The sequence below is a fragment of the Odocoileus virginianus genome, chromosome 4 (assembly GCF_023699985.2).
Source record: "Odocoileus virginianus isolate 20LAN1187 ecotype Illinois chromosome 4, Ovbor_1.2, whole genome shotgun sequence".
NCBI lineage: Eukaryota > Metazoa > Chordata > Mammalia > Artiodactyla > Cervidae > Odocoileus > Odocoileus virginianus.
In genome coordinates this window covers 7,037,531-7,051,923 of record NC_069677.1, presented here as the reverse complement: position 1 = coordinate 7,051,923, position 14,393 = coordinate 7,037,531, and the positions used below count along the sequence as shown (strand labels likewise).

General features: G+C 43.2%; 2 protein-coding genes across 7 annotated transcripts in view; one reads left to right on the top strand and one right to left on the bottom strand.

Annotated features, from left to right (window-relative positions):
- POPDC2 (popeye domain cAMP effector 2) overlaps window positions 1–4,214 on the top strand; it is a 32,715-nt gene extending 28,501 nt beyond the window's left edge. Inside the window, exons 5-7 of one of the 2 annotated variants that reach the window (XM_070466016.1) lie at window positions 215–360; window positions 3,413–3,713; window positions 4,117–4,214. The gene's annotated coding sequence lies outside the window, so the exon portion shown is untranslated. Of the gene's footprint in view, window positions 1–214; window positions 361–3,412 lie in introns of both variants that reach the window. The other variant, XM_020891734.2, reaches the window with a different exon arrangement.
- The window catches only part of PLA1A (phospholipase A1 member A), a 43,677-nt gene that overhangs the window by 7,518 nt on the left and 21,766 nt on the right, over window positions 1–14,393 (bottom strand). For 3 of the 5 annotated variants that reach the window (XR_011487205.1, XR_011487204.1, XR_011487206.1), the window contains exons 9-10: window positions 13,643–13,751; window positions 10,405–10,569 (exon numbers count right to left, since the gene is read on the bottom strand). Coding sequence is in view for 2 of the 5 variants with exons in the window: in XM_020891731.2 (XP_020747390.1) it covers window positions 9,728–9,812; window positions 10,405–10,569; window positions 13,643–13,751 (359 nt within the window). In the remaining 3 variants the exon portion in view is untranslated. Of the gene's footprint in view, window positions 1–9,400; window positions 9,813–10,404; window positions 10,570–13,638; window positions 13,752–14,393 lie in introns of those variants that run through there. The other 2 variants (XM_020891731.2, XM_070466014.1) reach the window with 2 other exon arrangements.

The window sequence follows — 14,393 nt, the reverse complement described above, 5'->3', positions numbered from 1 at the left end:
GCATGTGATTCCAGCTTCCAGCCTGGGATCCTCAGGCCAAGCTAAAGAAGCACCCCTGGCAGAGTCTCAGACATCAGGGTTGCCAAGGGATGGTTTAGCCCTGGAAACCCTAAGATCCAGTGAGGAGTTATGGAAACCCTATCTCTTTTCCTTCAGTGGTCAGAGTTCATCATCCCGCTTCCACTGTGTCTAATGCATTCTTCTTTGTTTGCAGTGATCCCACTTATTTGTTTGTTTAGATCAATGATTCCCAAATCTGACTGCATATTAAAATAAACTGGGAAGTTTTTAAAAAACACCAATGCCACAGACAAAACAAGACAGCCCCAAGAGTTGTTAATTGTTGAAGCTGGATAGCAGGTATATGGAAATTCATTATTCTATATTTCTAATTTTTTTATGTGTTTGAAATGTCCTATAACAAAAATGTTCAAAACTAAGTATATATGTATTATATACATATATAAAACAATATAAAACTAGGTCTATAGCAAACCAGTTACAGTTGAATTTTGAGGGCCCCTGGGCTTAGAATCTGTAGTTCTAAATGCTTCCCAGGGGTTCTTAGGGTTGAGATGGGGCCATGGGGACAGGAAGAGGATTGAAGAGATTATAGTAGCTGCCTCTGGACTGTGAGCTTAGGTAAAATGTCAGATGACTTTCCCTAAAGTATTTATTCCTGATTTAAATAACTGATCAAACATTCCTAGAATGTTGACTAAAGGTAACTCATGTATCACACTGTTTACCTGAAGTATTTTTTTAAACTATTTTTATTTATTTTTATTTTTGGCTGTTGTGGGTCTTCATTGCTGCATGGGCTTTTCTTTAGTTGTGGCGAGTGAGGACTACTCTCTAGCTGTGGTGCCCGGGTTTCTCATTGCAGTGGCTTCTCTTGATGAGGAACATGGGCTCTAGGGCACGTGGGCTTCAGTAGTTGTAGCTCATGGGCTCCAGAGCACAGGCCCAATAGTTGTGGTACATGGGCTTAGTTGCTCCGAAGTACATTGGATCCTTCCAGATCAGGATTAAACTCATGTCTCCTGCACAGGTAGGTGGATTCTTTACCAATGAGCCACCAGGGAAGCCCTAGCTGAAGTATTTTAAAGTGAATTGTAGACCACCAACCCTGGCACATGATGGCTCACTTGTGAGCTAACGAGTGAGTTTCTGAAGAGAATAGTCCTTTCCATCTTATTTGTGTTTGCATTCTCAGCATCTAGCACGTGGCCAGACATTTTGTCATTATAAGTAAATGTTTGTTAACATTTTTTTAAGGAGATGAGATGACATAAGTAGACATTGGGTTAAGACTCGCTGTTAATTTAATGTCAGGTCAAGAATATGAAGCTCTGGGGCTGGGTTGCCTGGGTTCGAATTTCAGCTCTGCCATTTAATCTCATGTCATTCTCTGTCTAGTAACTTTACTGCTCAGCCCCTACCTTGTTCATATGTTAAATAGAAAAAAAAAAAAAAAAAAAAGAACATCTCATATGTTTGTTGTAAGAATTTAAGTATATATACTTAAACATGCCTGGGACATAGTAAACATTCAGTTATGTTGTAGTTCTTGTTAAGAAGAAGATTGCCCTCAGAATGGTGCCTGGTACATGGTACATCGCTGGCTTATAGTAAGCGTTTGCTGAATGAGTGAATATTCTGGTTTTGTGATTATTTGTCTCCAGCTTTACCCATTTCACTGTACTCTCCAGATACGAAATACAGCAGAGGGTAACTTCTGAATTGAAGGTTGGGTTGAGAGTCAAAGGAAGTAATCCTGAGGTTGTGTAGATTCAGTTTCAAGCCCAAACCAGGAGGGCTGAGTGAACACTGTGGGAGTTCTAAAGTTGAGGCCTGGTGATTGCAAGAGAGACGGGTTGTTTCTAGTTAAGTCAGTCTGACCCCAGTGCCTTGAAGAGGGGTACCCGTATATGAGGCTGCTCTTCGTAGGGTATTTACCTAGATTTCTTCCCACCTCCCCACCTTCCAGCTCTGTCTAAACTAAGAATCTGTACTGGCTTAGGCCTGGATAGATGTTAGAGATCCACAGCTTCAAGGCAGCAGCAAGGGTTTACTTCCAGATAAACACTGTCCCTTGTTTATCTTCAAAATGTTATTAAAGCTCCCACTCACATGTAATGAAGAGCCATTTAGATTTATCAAAACCCAGTAGAAGTGCCCAAGTTTGGAAGTACAATATAAATGGGAGAATAGGTATGCTTTCCTCTAGTGACTAACAGCTTTGGGAAATTCCCTTAATCTTTTTGGGTCTTGGTTTCCTCCTCTGACACTCTGTGGCTTGATGACTAATGTGAAAGGTTATTTAAAGAACATAATAATAATAATTATAGTGAATCAACTCATCAGGGGCTAAGGATTTCTTTTGCTAAAGAGTAAGAAAGAAATCAAGGAGAAGAGATAAGAATTTAGCCACAAAGTTCTGGAAGTCTACATTAAGAAGTTAATGAAGCCTTTATTCTAAGGACATCAGTGAAAATTATAGAGCAGGAGAACAGTAAGTTTAAAAAGAGTTTGTAGAAGGGTTATCTGGCCTAGGTAAATACAATGGACTAGAGGAGAAAGAATCTGGGGGAAAAGAGACTAGTTTGAGTTTGGTGTCAGATCCAGGGTCTTACCACATATCTGAGGGAACAGACAGGAGGGGACAGGTAACAGACAATTTTTTAAGAAACAGTTTTTTGTTTTTTGTTTTTTTGAGCAAGTGCGTTCTGCATCAAAGATGACTCAGGCCTCAAGCCTGGAGATTGGATGATGGTGGTGGCTCTTACAGTAAGGAGAGGAAGAATAACTTTGGGGGAGGTGTTGATTTGATTTTGCATGAATTGAGTTTGGGTTACTGTCAAGATACTGAATGGCCACAAAAATTAAACAGTATGGTTTCATAAATAAGAGGGCAAATACTGAGGATCAGGGAGGATTTCAAGGCCTTCAAACGGGCATAGAAGGACTCAGGAACAGCAATGTTCCCATCACCTCTAAACTCCTCTAGAAGGAGGAAGCCATCCCTTCTGGAGAAGAGGCAGGACTAAGATGGTCACCACTGGGCCTGGGTGTGCTCGAAAGTGAGGTCAGAGGTGTGTTTAAGGCTAGGGAAAGCAGTATGTCACTTTCAGAATGTCACTTAGGAACACTCAACAAGGAGATGAAGGACTGGATGAGAATGCAGCAATCTGGGAAGAGTTATGTTTCAATATAGTTTCCTCTATATGCACAACCAGAGCTTCCCTCTGCAGAGGTTTTTAAAGGTTAAAGTGTAACAATGGCAGGTGAAATTTTAAGACAAGTTGAATAAAAGAAGGCCATTCCTAAAACTTGTGAAAAGACACCAACCTTTAGAGTCAAGTCTCTCTGTGCCTTATCTTCTCTTGTTTGCCTTTGTCTATATCCTTAGAGCATTATCTTTAATTAAAAGAGCTTCTATTGCATGCTTATGATATGGAAGACACAGAGAAAGAGAAAATATAGCCTGATCAACTTGGAATAAGCTATTCACCATCACTGCAAGGCTGCACAGATACCAACTGCAATGACCTGTGAGTGGCCGGGCTTCCCAGAGGAGAGAGCTGGAAGTGGACCCAGAACGACTGGCAGAACCTGAATGGAGGTAGCAGCAGCTGCAAAGGCTTGGAGAAGGCATTGTCCACAGTATCTTTTAGGGAATACTGGCTTAAGCACACTGGGGGAAATGGCAGGTAATTTTAGTTAGATAGAATGGGGCCGGACTAAGGAGATCTTTCTTTAGAGACATTGGTTAAGACATCTAAGTACTAGAAACCAATTGGGCAATTTTATATGTACAACCGTATAATGTGGTGGTTAGAGCCCAGATGACAGAGTCAGACAGCTTGGTGTGAACCCTGAACCTAGTTGTCTAACTATGGGCAAGTTGTTAAATTTTCCTGTCCCTCAGTTTTCTTATATGTAAAATGAAGTAATACATACAATTGTTGGAGAATTATATGATAATTTATATAAAGGGATTAGAATGCTAAAGTTTTAGCTTTTCACTTTCTCTTTCATAACTTTTAATATTAGTTGAATTTTGGGACTTCCCTGGTGGTCCAGGGACTAAGACTCCATGTTCCCAATGCACAGGGCTTGGTCAGAGAAGTAGATCCCACATGCTGCATTGAAGATCAAAGATCCCATGTACCTAAGACCTAGCACAGCAAAATAAATTTTTTAAAAAATTAGTTCAATTTTATAATCATAAAAACATAGCCTTTATTTTTAAAAGTTCATCACGGCTCACCTATAGGAAATTTCACTGCTCTGAGGACTACTGTGTCTAGATGAATGTCATTTTTGAAAGGTAATAAAATTTCAGGCCCCTATTCTTCTGAAGGAAAGAGCATTACTCCAATTTCATGGATGTCCAACTGGTCAGCCAACTTGGAAAGTGTTGAATACCACATGGTAACTCCAGAGGAGAAATTTGGTGATTTGGGTTACTGATCTTAGGTGAAGCAATTACTTGAATAAGTAGTTGCAAAGAAACTATTTCTTTCAACCATTGTCAGAATGTATGTGAATTGATATGACATTTTTGGAAAGTAATACAGCACTACTAAACTTTTACTGTGTTGACCCAGCTATTCTCACTAAAGAAATATATCATATAGAAGTAAATTTACAAAAATACTTATTGCAGCACCATTTGTAATTGAAGAAAACTGGAAACAGCCTTAATATTCATCCCAAAAAAGTGTCTGGTTAAATTATGGTATGACCATGCTCTGAAATATATATATCCAGGGAATAAATTAAGTCTATGTATGGCCCAGGAGGAATATTCATGATATATTGTGAATAACAAAGGAAAATTACAGAATGATGTGTGTTATGATTTCATCTTTGTTTAAAAAGAAAAAACCCAAACAAAAAAAGTCCAACAAGTGTGTGTGTATATTTGTATTGATGTGAAAGATGTATAGGACATACATCAAGCTATTAACATTCATTACCTTGGGGTCATGGAAACCATAAAGTGTGTCTACAATCTGACTTGTCAAAATGAACATGTATTGCTTTGGGGTGAAAGTAACAGGAACACCAAGGTTGAAAAGAAATCACTCAATTGATTTAAATCAACCCCAGTATTCAGACCTTGAATTATAATCTTGTTTTAGAAAGACTTTGCTGGGTAACTGGGGTCTTTATTCAGTAATCAGTAGATAATCCCGAAGAGAAGGTTAGAAGATGGTGGGTACATATATTCCCTCCAGTAACCAGAAAGCAGAGATCTCTTAAAATTAGAGATCAGGAAGTTTGATGTTGATTCCCAGCAAAGAATAATTCACTAAAAAGTTTGCTGGCATGTATTTAGATAATAAAGTAGCAATTATTAGGAGCCTGCATTTCTGGGAATTAAGTCATGCTAAAGTTAAATTAATCATATTTTAGTCAGGGTATTGTACATATAAAGAATTGAAACTTTCCTCATAATATGTTCTTGATTAAGATCAATCAATTTGTTGATCTCGATTTGTTATCTCCGCTTCCCTGGTGGTTCAGTTGGTAAAGGATCTGCCTGCAATGCAGGAGACCTGAGTTTGATCCCTGGGTTGGGAAGATCTCCTGGAGAAAGGAATGGCAACCCAGTATCCTTGCCTGGAGAATTCCATGGACAGGTGAGCCTGGGGAGCTACAGTCCGTGGGGTCGCAGAGAATTAGAGACAACTGAGCAACTAACACAGAAGTAGGTCTCTACCCTTGGCCTCCTTTCAAGTTCTTAGCTATAGATATAGGAGTCTACAAAAAATATCATATATATCTACATATAGATATAGATATAAATGACATAAAGCCTAGAGGGAGCACTAAGTATTCTTTAAGATAAGATTAGGATGTGAAAACTTTCTGACAGGTTGGAGAGACTACAATAATAATATGTGAAGGAATTGCATTACATGGAAAGTTCATTCAGATTCAAAGAATTAACTCCACAAGAAAGCAAGCAAGCTGGATCAATACAGATTTTTAAACTCTGAAGAACTGAAGGTAACCATAAAACAACTCTTAGGTGAAGCAATGGAGGATTGACAAAGAACAAATGAACCATGTGCCTCTGGTCTACCCTGTGGGGAGAAAGCCTAGTAAATGGAGCCCACTCTGGGGACTGCAGTACAAACTGAACATACTCAGAATAGTGGCAGAGAGAAGAAGCCTCCAGAATTAATGTTTTTAGTATCACATAAATATAGGGGCCAATTCCTGAATTAAGGAGACATCACTTTGCCTATAAAGGTCTGTATAGTCAAAATTATGGTTTTTCCAGTGGTCAAGTATGGATGTGAGAGTTGTACCATAAAGAAGGCTGAGTGCCAAGAATTGATGCTTTTGAACTGTGGTGTTGGAGAAGATGCTTGCGAGTCCCTTGGACTACAAGGAGATCAAACCAGTCAATCCTAAAGGAAATCAACCCTGAATATCCATTGGAAGGACTGATGCTGAAGTTGAAACTCCAATACTTTGGGCATCTGATTCAAAGAGCTGATTCATTGGAAAAGACCCCGATGCTGGGAAAGATTCAAGGCAAAAGGAGAAGGGGGCCGGCAGAGGATAAAATGGTTAGATAGCATCACTGACTCAATGGACATGAATTTGAGCAAACTCCAGGAGATAGTGAAGGGCAGGGAAGCCTGGCATGCTGTAGTTCACGGTGTCCAACTTAGCAACTGAACAACAGTCTCTGTTCATGAAACCCTGTCTCAGCGGGAGTTGGGAGTGACATGGGTGTGAATGGGAGACCCACACTTGCCCTGCCATCAAGCAAGTTCTGTTACCACTCCCCTTTTCTTAACTCCACACACATCCCACATATGTAAAGCCAGGTTTCCTAGAGCATAAGCAGTGTAGTTTAATGTAGCACATAGACCCAGCAATAAATAACATCAGATCTCATGGTGAATTTTTTAGTCATGCTCTAAATTTCTTTCAGTCCACTGATTGCATATACAGAAGAAAGTCTCTGTTAGGTGTTGATAAGTTTTTGACATTTCTCTCACACTTGCTAATTTTTTCTTTTTAATAAGGATAAAGCAGGCCTGGGGCATAGAGCCTTCAGCAAGCCACAGGAGCTAGTTGGAGTTTTTAAACACTGTTATGTTCTCGTATTTATTTTTATAAGGGAAACTGGCTTTCCATGTAAGGTAATGATCTAGTTTCTGATGGGGAGCAAAATAAAATGTGAGAGTCTAACAGTGCTTTAAAGTAAGAGAACAGGAAATGCAGCCTCATTCAGTTCAGGGTAGGTCTGTCTCTAGGGAGGTTTTTTTTTTCCCTCCCTAAAACCTTATTTAATACACATGCAAAAAAAGGATAGTCTTGTAAAACCTTTTTAAAATTAGAAATTAAGTTCCCTGTGATCACTTTTGGCCTTTACATTTCTAGGTTCAGCACAGGGCATTTGGGACGGTCCCTAAATTCAGCTTTCCATTCAGCCACACTGGCATTTGCTCTGCTTTCGGCCTCCACCCTTTCCTCTAGGGAGGTTCTTGCTGGGAACCTGGGTGGAGTAAAAAAGGGAAGGATAAAAGGAAAGAGGAGTTTGGGTTTTGAAGGGGTAAAAAACCTCTTAAGTCCATATACTGAAGAAGATTCTTCAGATATGTTGTTCTACTAACTGCGGTGGACAATGCAGAAAACAAAGTGTGTCTGTGAGCATTCACAGACACAGCATTCACCTGGCCTTTGGACAAGGGCTGAAGCTCTCTCTCCTGATAACCTAGGTGACTTAGCCCGGATGCAGCTGCCGCCTGTTGCTTGCATCATTTACCCAGCCTCTATTGTGGAGAGTAAATTGGCAAGTCAGCAGTTTCCTTTCAAAGCCCATTTATTTAGTTTTTTTTTTTTCTTGACTCAAACACTGTATGTATACCCACGTTCTTAGCAGCATTATTTACAACAGCCAAAAGGTGGAAGCAATCCAAGTGTCCACTGATGGATGAAACAATAAACAAAATATGGTTTATACACACAATAAAATATTATTCACCCTTGAGAAAGAAGGAAATTCTGACATCTGCTGCAATATGGATGAACCATGGAAACATTATAAGTAAAACAGGCCAGATACAAAAGTATAAATATTGTATGATTGCATCAGCTATTCTAGAAGAGTAGAATTCATAGAGACAGTCATTAGAATGGTGGTTACCAGCATTTGAGGGGAGCAGCAAATGGGGAGTTATTGGTTAATGGGACAGAGTTTCAGTCCTAGATGATAAAAATTTCTGGAGATGGATAGTGGTAATGGCTCCACAACAATGTGAATGTGCTTAATACTACTTAAATTATACACTTAAAAATGGTTAAAATGATTTTTAAGACTTAAGCCAAACCCAGGTGGCTCAGTGGTTCAGAATCCGCCTGCCAGTGCAAGAGTCACAGGAGGTGCAGTTTTGATCCCTGAGTCGGGAAGATCCCCTGGAGGAGGAAAAGGCAACCCACTCCAGTATTCTTGCCTGGAGAATCCCATGGACAGAGGAGCCTGGAGGGCTACAGTCCAGGGGCTCTCAAAGAGTTGGACACTACTGGAGCGACTGAGCACACACACAACACAGGCAAAACTATTCAGTGCAGAGGAACCCAGGAGTACTTGGCTATGGAGAAGGCAGTGAAAGTGTACGCCATGTCTCTCTGTTCCCACAGCCATCCCAGTCATTCCCATCTTCTCTGTTCTGCTTTATGCCCTGGGGCCACATCAACGTGCCTCTTGCCTTCCAGCTTCTGGCTGGAGTCACTCAGTGGGAATACCAGCAGGAGAATGAGGGAAGAAAGAAAACAGGATGGAGAATCTGTTTTCTTGGTTCCCTCTCTGCAGGATTGCTGCCCCCTCACTGTCCCTTGACCAGAGGTCCCGCAGATCTCTCTGTCTCCAGACTCTGGGGCTTCCTCCTCTGGCCTCTTCAGACATAGAACACAGCAGCTCCCGCTGCCCCCCGCCCCAGGGAACTAGCACTGTCCCTCGTGATTTCCTCACTTCCTGCCAACACCTTTGTAAACAGTCCTCTTAATAAATTCTCAAATTACCCAATTTGAGTGTACCATCTGTTTCTTGTTGGCCTATGGCTCGACACGAGGTTATTTATAAAGATCAAAATTTGAGAAACACTGACCCAAAGAAAATCCACCTATATTCTCCAGATTGCTCTGAGCACCTAAACCTCCGAGATACCCAGAGAAGGCAATGGTAAGGGACGGTGAATGGTATCATCTTCCTCCCCATCCTCCATTCCCTGTCTTATACCAAGCACTTGTTTTCAGTTGCTATTTTAATGCAGAGTATTCAGCATCTACTGTTTTCTCCAATCCTGCAGATTGTAAATCACATTTTTTGTACATAACAGATTTTCATTCCAATAAAACAACTGAATGATTCAGATATTCCATTGTTTTATTTGAAAAAAAAGTATTTCTCCTGTATATGTTTCCATTGAATCCTAGGTACAGTTGTCCAAGCACATGGGGCAATTGCAGTTAAGTATGAACAGGAAGGTTGAAATGGTATCTTTGTAAAACTCTTTCAACAGACAATGGAGATAAAGCTCTGTAAAATGAGCACTCTCTCTCCCCTCTAAGGTGGCTAATTATGGAGAAAGTAAATAAGACTTCTGCATTCTTTCTTAGTCATAATGGCTTAGAATAAGTTGAATGCCCATCATTCCCCACCCCCAATCCAGGGGGGATGTATCCTGCCCATATACTATATACAGGTTATTTTCAGGTCATAAGAAACAGTCTCACTTGCTTGTAAGTTCACTGGCTCAGGTAAGCAGACCATATTTTTGCTGCAAGAGAAGAGAAACAAGAGGGTGTGCACTCAGGGCAGGTTCCTGGCTGGTCAGGAGAGAGGGCTCAGAATTGTGTGCCCTTGTGTTTCCATGATGTCATGTCTACAATCATCTATGGGATGACTACCACAGGAGTCCACTCCTGTCCTCCAAGGGTCAGGTGTGGTAAGACATACTCTAAATGCCTGCTAGAGGTGGTACAAAGGGGATAGGAATTCCAGATTCACACCCATGACTGTGACCAGCAGAGGCTGAAGAAGAGGAAATATGCAATGAACAATCTTTGTCCCAATAAAATTCTACAGAGAAACTAAATAGAACAGATACATAAAACATATATATCTATCAGATAAAATGGAGTTTCTTATATTAAACTGGGAATGGGGAATTAAAGTTCACCCTCCTTGGCTTCTTAGCATCCCAACCCAAGATGGCTCTGCAGGAGATTCAGGACACCCTGGGTCTCTGTCATCTCTCCTTCAAGGAAGCTTATCCCCATGATGAGACTGCACCTCTCAACAAGGGTCACATCTGAGGTCAGCCTTGATCCTGGTGAGTGTGTTTGAGGTGGGGTGGATCTGGGGCTTACTTGTCATTGACAGGCAGAGGAGCAGTGCAGAACCTCCCAATGATGGTCGTCTGGTCTTTTTTCCAAACCCGGCGGGAAGCCTGAAGCTTGAGTTTCACCTGGTTTATCTGGCACTGAGGGCTGGGGTGAGCTAGGACTCCTTTTCCAACACGCTGCTGTCTAGGTCTGGAAGGGAAAGGGAAAGGGAAGGTAACTTACTGTCACATATTTGGCCTTCACTTCCCTTTGGCTCCCAGGGGCTCTGTGAGTAGCCCAGTCAGTTAGTTCCTGGGAGGTGGGCACACAGTCCTCTGCATCATCCTTACCAGACCTCGCCCACACCCCACAGCTTTGAACATGAAGTGAAAAATAGGTGTTGATTTTTGAAAGTAAACAGGTGGACCCTGCAGTAAAACAGTAGCTCCTGGATTTACACATCAGGGAAAGTGTCCTAGCTAGTGATGTTCTGAATTCAGATTAGTGAAGATATTTACTCTCAGGTCCATCCAGCTGGAAGCAGAGGCCTCTTCTAGGATGTCGAATTCCAAGAATTTTGCGTGAAGACTACTCTATTCAGACTGAGTATGAATGTGTGGATGGAAACAAAAGAACAAACAATAGGCCTTGAGGCCAATCAGAGCTGGGGTGGAGTCCAGGTGTGGTCTCCTTCCGGCTTTGGTGTAACCCAGCGCTAGGTCTGAGCCTCAGCCCCTGCTCCCCTGCGCCCTGCCCTGAGCTGCCTCTCAGGGGCAGGCTCGTCTGGGCTCAGAAAGAGGGACTGTTAGAAAGAGGGAGCTCCCAAGGGCGCTGCTTTTCCCTCTGAATGCCATCTGGTGTTGTCTAAGCGGAGCATGGTTTCCCTTTCCTTTCTGGCCTCTGCGTACTGAGGAACTGTCTTTTGTGTGTACTTTCTAACCCAGGGTTAGTCATATAGTTTGTTTTGTCCTTTTGAGGAAGATCCCATAAAACTTTGTATAAAAGCTATTCCATTTTCTTTCTTTCTTTCGATTTCAAAAGTGTTTATTTCAGAGGAAAAAATAACAAAACTGTTCACTTTAAGAGGCTGCTTGGATGGAAAGCTTAGAAACTAGAAGGACTATAAAGGACACTGTGAGTGGGGGGCCTGGGGACTTGACCTGGGTCCATTTTCTAATGGAAGGAAATCTTGGGGTTTCACAAATTTATAAAAAGTAGGGGAAAGACCACACATAAACCCCCTTCCCTTCTTTTCAATTTCTGTTCTGCAAGAGGAAACAAAACCCAAGGAATTGAAGTAATCATGTTCTTCAAAACAGTAATGCAAGTCTCTTTGGGGAGAAGAAGAAGAAATCTTTGGATATCCATTCCAATTACTCAGGAAGCTTCTCAAAGTGTAGGGGGTGAGGCCATGCCTGGAGATTCTACTGTGACTGGTCTGGGGCAGGGCTTGCTGTCAGCAGTCTCTAAAGCTCTCCTGGTGATTCTAACAATCAGCCAGAGTCATGTGTAATTATCATGATTCCTGCAAGTGTTGGCTCATCTACCCAACAGAGAGGTGGGCTGGAGAGGTGATAGAAACACCCTTGTAGAAGTTAACATGACCTTGAACTGATTTAATGAAAATTACTCAGCCATAATCTGCAAGGCTTACATGGGCACCCCAGGTCTGTGTGGGGGTCCTGACTATCTGCTGTCTTGTGCCTTGTGGACTGGGAGAGTTGGAACCCTGCCTGGTGGCAGAGTGTTTGGTAGTCCAGACATGCACTCCTCCAAGAGGAAACTCATCTTCCCTGACAGCACAGTTAATGTCCATCCCTGAAGCCCGAGAAGTGTTTCCAAACCCAGATATGATCCTGTCACTCTCCTGTTTAAAATTTCCAGCAGCTCTCCAAACTGCTCTCAGGATAAAATCCCAAATCCCTCCCCTGTCCTCCAGGGGTGGCACGGTCTGGCCCTGATTAGCACCCCCAGCCTCTTGTCCCCATGCCTGATATCACTGCTCCCAGGGTCACATCTCATGAACCCGTGGTCTGGGTGGGGGGGTGGGGGGATCCTCCAAACCCTTCAGAACTCTACTCAAACACTGTTTCTCCACACTTAGCCAGGCTCTGTCTTCTTTGTTTTCATAGCCCCTGTCACTGCTGACAATTGTGCATTTGCATGTATGGGCACCGATCACCTTGTTTGCACTGCACCCCTCCTGCTGGAAGCTACATTCCTCAGGCTCCCAGGCATGAGTGGGAGGCTGCTTCAGGCAGAGATTCTGAGCTCCTGCCAATCACTTACCCTTCCCACCCCCCAGCCCTACTCGGTTCTACCAACACCACCTTGCTTTGTCCCTGTAGCCCTGGAGTGGGAGTGACTGCTATTGCTGAGCTCTGCATTGCTTCCCCATCCTCTGTTGGGTCTTCAGTTCTCTCAACATATCTGTAATTAGCTCCTTGTGTTAAATTCCTTCTGTTGGACTGCCTGGCTTGGGCTCTAGTTTCCAGACTGAACCCTGACTGAGGCAGGGATTTATCTGGTTAGTCTGCCTCCTGCTGCTTGTGAGTAACTAACCAATGGCTTTTTAAAGAAACAAGCACCACAGCTGCTGAGTTGCTGTCCCCTGCCAGGCTTGCAGCTCCCTACAGTTGAGGCTCTCTGCCCGCTCGTCTCAAGCCTGGTCCCACAGCTGCTTGGCTCAAGTGTGACTCCACAAAGGAAGGAAATCAGCCCCAGTTCCAGGGACTGACACCACTGAGCATCAATCCCGCTGGCCCTCACCTGGCACTCACTGGCTAAGTTACCCTCTGCTTGGGAGTCTGCTCTGGTAACCCACTCTGATAGCCCCCCTCCCCCCTCCCCCATCCCTCCGCCCAGGAGTAGGGGCTTCCCGGGTTCTCATCAGCCCTGCCTGGGCCAATGGCCGAGGTCCTCCTATTTGCTGGCATCTCTGATGCCCCTGCCTGGATTCCTGACACAATGTCCTGTCAGGGACCTAGATCCCACATTCTCACCCCCTGTTGGGATGTTCCCTTACTGCTGCCTGCCTGCTATTGTCTGAATACACTCTGCTTGGGCCCGATACTCATCCTGAACCTGGAACAGTTGCCTGGAATGTGTCTGTGGGTCCATCTGTGGTAGGTGCCACCCTCATCCCCAGATGCCACCCTCACCCCCACCCCCAGCCCAGTTGGCTCCACCCACCCATCAGTGACCACACAGAGCATGGCCTGGGATGTCCGTGCATGTATGTAAATAGAAGGAGAGAAACCAGCCATGTGAGACACTTACGTACATGGTAACCTTGACCAAGGAGGTGACATTGCTGCTAAGGAAAGTGACTGTGATGCAGGTGTCCTTGTTTCTTGGCTCCTGCAAGTGAAACTCCACGAGGCTGTGATGCACTGAGAAACCAAAGCAGAGCAGACAACGGGGCCAGAGGTCAGTGGGAGCAATACATGAAAAATCCCAGAGAGCAGCACAGCAGTGAGAAATCTCACTCTAACACTTAGCAGCTGTGTGACTGGACGCAGTTACCTCTTATCACAGGTTCTCAGCTTCCTCAAGTCTAAATTGTGTTCAGCAGCTCAGCTGTGTCCTACTCTTTGAGACCCCATGGACTGCAGCACACCAGGCTTCCCTGTCCTTCAGTCTCCTGGAGTTTGCTCAAATTCTTGTCCTTTGAGTCAGTGATGCTATCTTAACTATATCATCCTCTGTTGCCGAGTATAAATTGGGATAACAAAATTACATACCTCACAGTTCTGAATGAGAATTAAATGAATGAATACATATAAAGTCCTTAGTGTCTGTTCCTAGGAATCATTCAATACATGATAGTTTTATTATTACTTGTAATCCAAGAATGTGCCTCTCCTCTCTGTTTGGCAACATTATCCTGATGGTGTGATTATGAAAACCAAACAGTGTCTATCTTATACTAAATAATTAACTCATAAAATACAGCATCGCCCCTCCCCGCTAGCATGCACACAGTGTCAGGGAATCCACCATGTGTGCAGGAGACGACTGCGGCCCTCCCTGGG